Source organism: Ciona robusta, chromosome 10 (genome assembly GCF_009617815.1).
Source record: "Ciona robusta chromosome 10, ASM961781v2".
NCBI lineage: Eukaryota > Metazoa > Chordata > Ascidiacea > Phlebobranchia > Cionidae > Ciona > Ciona robusta.
Genome location: NC_143244.1, coordinates 15,405 through 26,424, shown reverse-complemented (window position 1 = coordinate 26,424; position 11,020 = coordinate 15,405). Strand labels below are relative to the sequence as shown.

The 11,020-nt window shown below is 37.8% G+C and overlaps 2 protein-coding genes across 2 annotated transcripts; one reads left to right on the top strand and one right to left on the bottom strand.

Moving 5' to 3' along the window:
* Nucleotides 1-30: 30 nt before the first annotated feature.
* LOC149729188 (uncharacterized) lies at nt 31-2,478 on the bottom strand. The gene is made up of 4 exons (XM_089886823.1): nt 2,191-2,478; nt 1,521-1,671; nt 890-1,008; nt 31-673 (listed from the first exon to the last, which is right to left on the bottom strand). The coding sequence occupies exons 1-4, from the start codon at nt 2,440-2,442 to the stop codon at nt 389-391; spliced, it is 807 nt and encodes a 268-aa protein (XP_089742949.1). The 5' UTR covers nt 2,443-2,478; the 3' UTR covers nt 31-388.
* A 1,872-nt stretch (nt 2,479-4,350) lies between these two features.
* On the top strand, nt 4,351-9,712 carry LOC149729187 (rho guanine nucleotide exchange factor 12-like; the record flags this gene model as incomplete). The annotated part of the gene is made up of 8 exons (XM_089886867.1): nt 4,351-4,507; nt 5,955-6,002; nt 6,432-6,511; nt 6,838-6,945; nt 7,464-7,513; nt 8,752-8,809; nt 8,885-8,994; nt 9,344-9,712. Coding segments are annotated over exons 1-8 (855 nt in total), but the record flags the coding sequence as incomplete, so codon positions are not given.
* Between the last annotated feature and the right edge of the window lie 1,308 nt (nt 9,713-11,020).

The following is an 11,020-nucleotide window of genomic DNA, read 5'->3' as shown; positions in this document are numbered from 1 at the left end:
CTCGCTGTCGGCATTTCATTATAGCAACCATGACTCTGAAGCGATTTATCTTTATTAGTTGGTTGTGACGTAACAATGCAAGGTTCAACACGCGATAAATGGTTTAATGACGTAATAATTAACACTTAGGACGTCAGCGATTAAAATATTTGTAATGGAACTTATTTATCTCTTCGAATATGAAAGCGAAGATCAAATTAATTATAAGGAAATTAACAGCAAAACGACAATCGTTAAACACCTTGTGGGTAAAAACTACTTTCATAAAAATGTCAAATAAAAGCGTGGATGCTAAACCCAACATACAATATAAATTGTTAAAAAATAATCAAAACAAATTACTCGGCAATTGGAAGAAAATGTTGCACAAGACTTAACAATAACACCATTATGACGAGGTCGACTTCTTTCCCGATCCCCATCGTGACCTAAAGAACCTCATCGCCCGCCAGCCCCCTATAAGCGCCACCCCACCCAATAAAGATGTTGACACCAGTGTTTCGCGTCCAAGCCGCAGAAACAACGGGTGTGACGTCATGAAGTCGTCCATTATCGTCCCCCCCACATTTTTCCGGGGGAAGGGGGTTTCAGGTTGCTGGACCCCCAGGAACCCACACAACGGACCCCACCCATCTTTTACATTGAACTTCAAGAGTTTATCGGATGGTGCGTTCTGTTGATGATGTCATAGTTATAGCTTATTGTTGATGAGACATAAATTCATTTATCTCTTGAAATCAATAGCAGAGATTTCATAATTTAAACAACGCAGAGAAGGCAATTGGCAGTAAAACAACAGTCATTGAAACACTATGGGTAAAGGTGTGGGGAAGATAGTCAGCTAAAAAGTGTGGCTGTTGCACCAAACTCACTGTTACATCATAGTCACCTGTATGACATCAGCATTATGCTCCCTGTACCTCTTCTTACATAACGTTGGGTTAAGTTTGAAACTTCTATGGAACACCAACGGTATGAAGCTTCGTCGCATCCCGTACACTGTTTGACCTGTAAGTACAACAACTATGTTAGTACCAAATAATGTCATCTATTCAGTGCCCCCATCTTCTGAATAAATATTGGTTTAGAAAGATTGCCAAATATTGATTTTTTTAAAGTAGATTGACCGGACTTCACTCTTTATTTGGTAAGGGTTGTTGTGATGTCATATATATATTATTTTAACATCCTATAAATTTTTTTGATGACATAAATGTTATTGTGATGTCACATATAAACAGTTGTTATTACATAGAGATCCCCAACCAAGAGCCCATCAGCCCTTTTCAAGGGGACAAAGTACAAATTTAAAAAGTACTTGTTTTTAAATTTATCATCTCCAAGTAATAACTAATTAAGGTGTCATCTTGTTTATGTTGTGTTTATATCATTGTATTGTTCTAACTAAAGTTTTTTAATTAAAACACATTTCTTATTTTTTTCAAAAGGTTGAAAAATAGTGGGCCATGGATTAAAGGGGATGCATATAGGTTGAAAACCCGCCATCAACAATACCACACCTACATCACTTGAATATTGATTAAACTTGTAGCCCGTTGGTGTTATTGAAGACGCAAGCTTGAACACAAAGTTGTTTTTCATAACTTGCGTGATCTGGTTTTGCCAACTATTGAACCAAACGTCTTCGTTGTCACGAACGGTAAGGATAATCTATTGGGGTGAATAAATGAATGAATGTAATTTACTTTATCCTCGCGTGGCCGGAAAACGACAGTCGTTATCACACGGGTTTAACACCTCGTGCAAGCTTACGAGTTAATGTATGTTACTTTGTGGGTGATATTTTTTGTTGGATTTTTTTTGTATTTTTTATGTATGGCTGATAATTTGGACAACCCATTAGTGACCACTGGGTTGGAGCAATTGCCGCTAAGTGTCTTTCCCAAAGACACATACGCCCACGATGGTAGCAGCGACGAGCCCTAAACCCATTACCTCAAACTTTGGGTGGCTGTTGTTTTGGGGGGGTATGATGCCACATATAGAACTGTGGGGTAAGACGGGACACCTTCAGCACATAATATCCAAATATCCTGTTCGTGTTATTAACAACGGTATATAGATTTTATAATTATTTGAAAGTAGAATGAAAAGGTGTCCCATCCACCCCAACCCTACTATATAGTATTTATATACACATACAAAACAGCGAGCATGATGTGCGCCCACCTTCGCTTCAGGAAACTCTTCATGGATTTCCCGCCAAAAATAAAAGGCGGGCGCGTCGACGACGGCGTCTACGTCATCATACATCCGATGGAAATCCCCTTTCTCCGCCCCCTCATTCAACACTTTACGCCACAACTCCCCGTTGTATTGAAAATGCTCGGGGTAATCGTGGACGGTGAACCCGAGCTCTGTCAGTGCTGCTCGCATCGACTTCGTCCCAGTTTTCGAGAATCCGGCGACAATTACTTTCATAATCACCTTTATTGCGTCACTAGCCTAACTATTGTTCCCCGCTGTATAAATAACAATTATTTAAATTTTAGTTTAACAATTGAATCTGTTTCGTCATGAAACGTAATAATAACGTCATACTATAAAATACAAATTGGATATATAGTAGGGTGGGGGTAGATGGGACACTTTTAGCACATGATTCCCAAATAAGATCGTATTTTAAACAATTATCAACGGTCTGTGGAAGTTGTAAGGATACGAATTCATAATTCTTTGAATGTTCTTTGTTTACTACCAAATGGAAAGAGAAAACAAAATGAAAAGATGTCCCGTCTTCCCCTAACCTACTATATAAGCTGTGAGTTTTGCAGCCACGCGTTTGTCTGTCACTTTTCCTCAAGTAGTTTTTACTCGTAGCGTGTTTTAACGACTGTTGTTTTGTTGCTCATTCTCTTCGTTGTTCTAATTAACTTCAACTCACTGTGAGTTTATTGTATGCTCGGTTAAGTAGCCACGGTTTTATTTGTCACTTTTGCTGCTAATATACACCTCTATTTATTGTTGGAAACAATTTGATCTTTGCTATTTTATTAAAACGTTACACCACTGGCCCACATTTGTGCCATAATTAGCAAACTATGTGGTTACATACTCCGTGTTTGCATGGGTCAGGTTAATGTTTAACTTTAGGTGGAAACTGGATAAAGTCATTTGTATCCTCGGGCCTCCAACATAGAGGTTACCGGTTCAAGGCTCGATGCTGCTACCGTTGTGGTACACGTGTTATTGACGCGACACCTGATGGCGGTGTTAACAATATTGAATGGTTGGCCTCGGTGTAAAAGATTAAAATACTACCCTCTTACGGAATATTTTCCGGCAGATTGTACCCGCTTGCGGCACTGTTTTATTTGGTATTATTATGAACCATGTTAAATAAATTTTATTTTGAAAATCAAAGTGATATATATTTAAATGGTAATTAGATTAAGATCCGAGTACCAGTGGGTCAATAAAACATGTTTTAAAACTAGTTTAAACGGGGACAAAATATTTTTTGTGTTGAACGATATTTTTTGTAGGTCAGATTTTCATTACGTTTTTAAATAAGTTTTGCGTTAAAAATATTGCATTGCAAAGTAAATTTATGCAGAAAAATACTTTTAATTGTAATATTCGCCAAAGTGGTGTCATTGGCGACATGGGTGTGAATTGATATTTTTAATTTTGCAACACTGTTTCCGAAAAAGGATAAAATGACGAATTCTTAGAAAAGAGTTTTTTATTGAATTGTTTTTATTTTGTATTTTATTTTTATTGACAATGTTTACTAGTTTTAGATGATATACTTTTACAGGTATGAGCACAGGTAGTATTTATAAGGGACTTAGTTGTTCTAAAGAAAGTTAAATTGAAATTAGGAAAGTTGTGCGAACAGGAACAAAATGAATGAAGTTTTTCTTGTTGTTTCGAATTTAAACTTCACGACCTAATTAGGCAGATAAATATACATCGAACGAATACAACGAGACACTAGAACATAATGCATATTATTTCAGCAAATACAAATTGAATACAACTATTGTTTTATGTTTATAAACTTTGTAAAGAATTATCAGTAAACAGAATGTTGGTTGATGAATTGAATGATTCGTTTGTTTAAATATGTTCACCCACATAAGTGTAACCACATATTTGTTAAGCAGTAATTAATTATATTTGAATATAAAACACAAGTTTAATATAAAAGTTAGTTTAATATTTATAAGGAACAAACTTATAATCAAACTAATCTTATAATCTTCGATATAATCCTAGAATTGAATCATAGAAATGTAACAATGGGTGATTATGATGTAATACAGGAAGTAATTCATGTTAATAATTTTCTTGATTGTTTCTCGATTCATTTAATTCTAAAACGAAAGATTTTTAAACTAAACAAGGTTTAAGTTAGTTTGTTCGCTGAAATATTTAATTTTATGTTTTTTAATGATTTGTTTTAAAGTCTAGGATTTTGTTTCATAGAAATCATGTATATATGTTAAATAATGGAAGTTCAGAAAGGGAGCATCAACGACAGGTGCGTATGTATGTTGTTTTTATGGTTACTCTGTGTCCACAGTCGAGTTACTGAAGCTATTGCGGTGTGTGGATAAGTAGACATGACTTTTGGTTGGTTTGGTCATTTATATCCTCGTGGGCGGGAACTTGAGTGACTTATCCATGGTTGCCACTCCCATGCCCACAGTCGAGTTACTGATGCTATTGCAGTGTGTGGATAAGCAGACATGACTTTTGGTTGGTTTGGTCATTTATATCCTCGTGGGTGGGAACTTGTTGAGTGACTTATCCATGGTTGCCACTCCCATGCCCACAGTCGAGTTGCTGAAGCTATTGCAGTGTGTCGATAAGCAGACATGACTTTTGGTTGGTTTGGTCATTTATATCCTCGTGGGTGGAAACTTGAGTGACTTATCCATGGTTGCCACTCCCATGCCCACAGTTGAGTTGCTGACCCTATTGCAGTGTGTGGATAAGTAGACATGACTTTTGGTTTGTTTGGTCATTTATATCCTCGTGGGTGGGAACTTGAGTGACTTATCCATGGTCGCCACTCCCATGCCCACAGTCGAGTTGCTGACTTCCCTTTAATTGCATTTAAATAGCCAGAGTTGGCCCAATATCCAAACATTGTATATGCACATTCTATTCTACATGGGTAAGGTCCTACAGTGAGGCACGCCATGGGACCTGGCGTTTAAGCCAGAGTTGGCCCATTACCCCAACATTGTATATGCACATTCTATTCTATATGGGTGAGGTCCCACAGTGAAGCATGTTATGGGGCCTGGGATTTAGACCAGAGTTGGCCCATTACCCCAACATTGTATATGCACATTCTATTCTATATGGGTGAGGTCCTACAGTGAGGCACGCCATGGGACCTGGGATTTAGACCAGGGTTGGCCCTTTACCCCAACATTGTATATGCACATTCTATTCTATATGGGTGAGGTCCTACAGTGAGGCACGCCATGGGACCTGGGATTTAGACCAGAGTTGGCCCATTACCCCAACATTGTATATGCACATTCTATTCTATATGGGTGAGGTCCTACAGTGAGGCATGTCATGGGACCTGGGATTTAGACCAGGGTTGGCCCTTTACCCCAACATTGTATATGCACATTCTATTCTATATGGGTGAGGTCCTACAGTGAGGCATGTCATGGGACCTGGGATTTAGACCAGAGTTGGTCCATTACCCCAACATTGTATACGCACATTCTATTCTATATGGGTGAAGTCCTACAGTGAGGCACGTCGTAGGTCGTAGGACCTGGAATTTGGTCCGTTACCCTAACAATTAAAAAAATGATAATATTATTTAATATTTATGTCTTAAATTTTGGGCCTGTTGCTCTGCCTAATCATAATTTTTTTGATATTTGATCAGTCATGATTTATTTGCTTAGTCATGATTTATTTGCTTAGTCATGATTTATTTGACGAGTCATCTTTTACAGACTTGGTGCATCGAGGAAGGAACGGAAGGAACATCATCGGGAACAAAGGTGATTGTGTTGTAATAATGGATGGGGGGTATCTTGTATATATTTAGTATATGTTGCTTGGAATTTCATTTCCACTAAATTTGATACATACAAGCAGAGCCAAAGTATATTGCATTCACCATATTATTCAATGAGGTTCCCTATGTTTGACAACTATGAGTGTAACTGCATTTTAACAATGTCACCCCAGATTTTACCCTGCTGTTAGGTGTCTATACAAACAAGCAGAGCCAAAGTATATTGCATTCACCACATTAATCAATGAGGTTCCCTATGTTTGACAACTATGAGTGTAACTAAACTATACATTACAACAATGTCACCCTAGATTTTGTGCAAAATTACAAACGTGACATCCTTTAAGTGATGCATGCGTATCATCTATTACTAACACAATGACATCACCAACTTAATAAACATCTTTTTCAGGTTGAGCAAAGCAATTATAGGAGGTCCGATTCAACTCAAAGAAAAATCTTCGGAATCTCATGACACAAATGATGTTACAGGTTCGTAATAATCTTCATTGTGTTGTATTATGACATCATTATGAGCTATTGTGTTAACTGTGGTTAGGTAAAAGTTTTAAAAGCTGCTGCAAAAAATATTTATTTGTAATGACCGGAACAGTTGTCCAAGCGCTTTCCTCTGCACCAGAGGATACCAGTTCAAGGCTTGTCGCTGCTACCATTGTGGGAGAATGCGCGATTCACAAATTGTCAGTGCATAAACAGAACTAGTGAAAATGTATAAATTTTATGAATTTAATTCTAATAATCAAGCGACAAACTAAGTATTTTCCGGAACAATTTTGATTGATATTTATGTCCACTAGGTGGCCCTAGTTTGGTGATGAAGTGCGTGATCGTACAGCGTGACGAGCGGGGTTACGGGTTGACGGTTAGTGGTGACAACCCCGTGTATGTGCAGTCGGTGAAAGAAGGTGGGTTGGGGGTTACCGGGGGTCATTTTGTGGGGGTTGGGTTGGGCGGGGCAGAGTCCAAAGTCTGTAGATGCTGGAATGTGTTGAGGAAACATTTGGGGGGGTGGGTTTAGTAGGGGGACCCACAATGTGTCGAAGTTTGTAGGTAGATGGGGTGGGTGTTGCACAAGGTTTAGGGGGGGGTTGGGGTACAGGTTGAGTTGGCGTGGGTGTATGTTGGGTGGGGTAAAATTGGTGGGGAGGGCGAACTTAGTAGGCTGGTGGGTTAAAACTGTGGGATTATGATATGGGGGGGTAAGGTGGTACGGATTTGATGGGGTGAAGTTGGGACTTGGGGTGAAGTTTATGACCACTATATATGGGTGTTCAATGTCGGTTAAAATGCAACCCACTATATATATGCATGGTGTGTTTGCATTACATTCACACACACATTATAACTCATGTTAGAAAGTCATTGGTTTTATTGCTGTAAGTTTAATTATCATGGTTGGTTTATGAGGTGAAGTTTGTTGCAGATGGTGCGGCGCATAAAGCTGGTGTGGTGCAAGGTGATCGGATTATTAAGGTTTGTGTTAAAGTAGAATAAATTATAATACATAATTTGTTATAAAGCATAGTAGGGTGGGGAAGACGGGACACTTTATCCTTATTTTCTTTCCCGATTTTGTAGAAAACCAAGAACATTCAACGAATTATAAAACCATATCCTCACGACTATCATGGGCCGTTGTTAATTGTTTAAAACCTGAGCAGGTGTTTATATGTTGTTTGCTTCCAGTCTCCCCACCCCACCATATATTAAATTATAATCCCCATTCAGCTTTAAACCAGGAATGCACAAGATACTTCTAAACAATGTTATCAATACCATACATATCACAAGCAGACTTTGTGGAGAAAAACAAAAGTTTCCATATTTTAAACCAGGCTTCAAAAAAGTCAGCACAACATCTTAAAAATTCGTCCCTGTTTTAACTAACCCCATGTTTAACCTGTTGATAAAAGATTGGATATCTGGGGCGTTTGTTGGAATATTTATGAGGGGTTTATATGATTTCTATGGTTATACACAATTGCCCTTATATGGAGATAAAGACAAATAAATAACTTAACAATGTTTCTCTATTCTATCGTTTTGTGGATGAGGTCCCACAATGAGGCACGCCATTGCCCATCCCCCCAACACCCAGTTAATTTATTTGTATTGATTATCACTTTTTAGTGTTCCTACATTGCCTATATTTTTTTGTGCTTATCATTTTTTGTTTCTACATTTTTTTGTTTAGTTATTCAAAAATTATTGTTAAGAATAACATACAACACTGTAAAAACAGATGTTTTATTACCACTAGATACTGGTTAATGAGGTTTTTAGGTTTAATATACGATACCCAGTAAATATTTGTTTATTATGACATCACAAACCAATAATTGTAGAAAGAAAGATTTTTAACCGATTGTTGAAACACAAATATTTTGATTGTTTTTAGGTAATTTGTAAATAATAAATATAAACCAACTGTGGCCTAAACCCCAGGTCCCATGGCGTGCCTCACTGTAGGACCTCACCCTTATAGAATAGAATGTGCATGTACAATGTTGGGGTAATGGGCCAACTTTGCTCTAAACCCCAGGTCCCATGCCGTGCCTCACTGTAGGACCTCACCTTTATAGAATAGAATGTGCATATATAATGTTGGGGTAATGGGCCAATTCTGGTCTAAATCCCAGGTTCCATGGCATGCCTCACTGTAAGACCTCACCCATATGAAATTCAAAGATTAATCTAAATCCTAATCACAGGTGAATGGGTCAAAGGTTACGGAATGCAACCATGTTGAAGTAGTCAAGTTGATTAAAGGTAAACTTATATTTCATGTTTTACATTCCACCCATATTTACCCCTAACACCCCACTAACCCCATATACCCCACAGCGGATAGTTACGTTGCACTCACCCTTCTTGGAGCCCCAGTCACCCACAATAATAATCTCGCATCAGGGGATTCACCCATCCATACTGAGGTTCAAGCCAAACCTAAACAGGTGAGTTTGGTGTATTGATGACATCATAATGACACTTGCATGTGTGTAACTTATTCATCCTCGCATGGTGGGGAAACGACAGTTGTTATAACACAGGTGTTCTGTTTCATATACCTCGTGCCCGCTTACGAGTTACCACATATGTAACTTTGTGGGTGTGATTTTTATGTGTGGCTGACAATTTGGACAACCCATTAGTGACCACTGGGTTGTAGCAATTGTGGTCAAGTGTCTTGCCCAAGAACACATACGCCTACAATGGTAGCAGCAACGAGCCTCGAACAATACCCTCTAGATTGAACGCACACCAACCGCCCATTATTGGATGATAATGGCACCTGTTTTACAGTCGACGGGGAAAACTACGTTTTATGACGAGAAAGTTGAAACGATTAAGAAGATGTTGTTGCAGGAGACGGCAGAAGTTGAGGTTTGTATGGACACTTATGTTTGTATGGACACCTATGTTTGTATGGACACTTATGTTTGTATGGACACCTATGTTTGTATGGACACTTATGTTTGTATGGACACTTATGTTTGTATGGACGCTTATGTTTGTATGGACACTTATGTTTGTATGGACACTTATGTTTGTATGGACACTTATGTTTGTATGGACACTTATGTTTGTATGGACGCTTATGTTTGTATGGACACTTATGTTTGTATGGACACTTATGTTTGTATGGACGCTTATGTTTGTATGGACGCTTATGTTTGTATGGACACTTATGTTTGTATGGACACTTATGTTTGTATGGACACTTATGTTTGTATGGACGCTTATGTTTGTATGGACACTTATGTTTGTATGGACACTTATGTTTGTATGGACACTTATGTTTGTATGGACGCTTATGTTTGTATGGACACTTATGTTTGTATGGACACTTATGTTTGTATGGACACCTATGTTTGTATGGACACTTATGTTTGTATGGACACTTATGTTTGTATGGACACTTATGTTTGTATGGACACTTATGTTTGTATGGACACCTATGTTTGTATGGACACTTATGTTTGTATGGACACTTATGTTTGTATGGACACTTATGTTTGTATGGACACTTATGTTTGTATGGACACTTATGTTTGTATGGACACTTATGTTTGTATGGACACCTATGTTTGTATGGACACCTATGTTTGTATGGACACTTATGTTTGTATGGACACTTATGTTTGTATGGACACTTATGTTTGTATGGACACTTATGTTTGTATGGACACTTATGTTTGTATGGACACTTATGCTTGTATGGACACTTATGTTTGTATGGACACTTATGTTTGTATGGACACTTATGTTTGTATGGACACTTATGTTTGTATGGACACTTATGTTTGTATGGACACTTATGTTTGTATGGACACTTATGTTTGTATGGACACTTATGTTTGTATGGACACTTATGTTTGTATGGACACTTATGCTTGTATGGACACTTATGTTTGTATGGACACTTATGTTTGTATGGACACTTATGTTTGTATGGACACTTATGTTTGTATGGACACTTATGTTTGTATGGACACTTATGTTTGTATGGACACTTATGTTTGTATGGACACTTATGTTTGTATGGACACCTATGTTTGTATGGACACCTATGTTTGTATGGACACTTATGTTTGTATGGACACTTATGCTTGTATGGACACTTATGTTTGTATGGACACTTATGTTTGTATGGACACTTATGTTTGTATGGACACTTATGTTTGTATGGACACTTATGTTTGTATGGACACTTATGTTTGTATGGACACTTATGTTTGTATGGACACTTATGTTTGTATGGACACTTATGTTTGTATGGACACTTATGTTTGTATGGACACCTATGTTTGTATGGACACTTATGTTTGTATGGACACTTATGTTTGTATGGACACTTATGCTTGTATGGACACTTATGTTTGTATGGACACTTATGTTTGTATGGACACTTATGTTTGTATGGACACTTATGTTTGTATGGACACTTATGTTTGTATGGACACTTATGTTTGTATGGAC

Coding starts and splice junctions, on each gene's coding strand:
- LOC149729188 (XM_089886823.1), bottom strand. CDS start 2,442: ATGAAAGTAATTGTCGCCGGATTCTCGAAAACTGGGACGAAGTCGATG. Junction 1,672..2,190: donor AAGAGTTTCCTGAAGCGAAG/GTGGGCGCACAT, acceptor TCACCCCAATAG/ATTATCCTTACCGTTCGTGA. Junction 674..889: donor ATAATGCTGATGTCATACAG/GTGACTATGATG, acceptor CATCATCAACAG/AACGCACCATCCGATAAACT.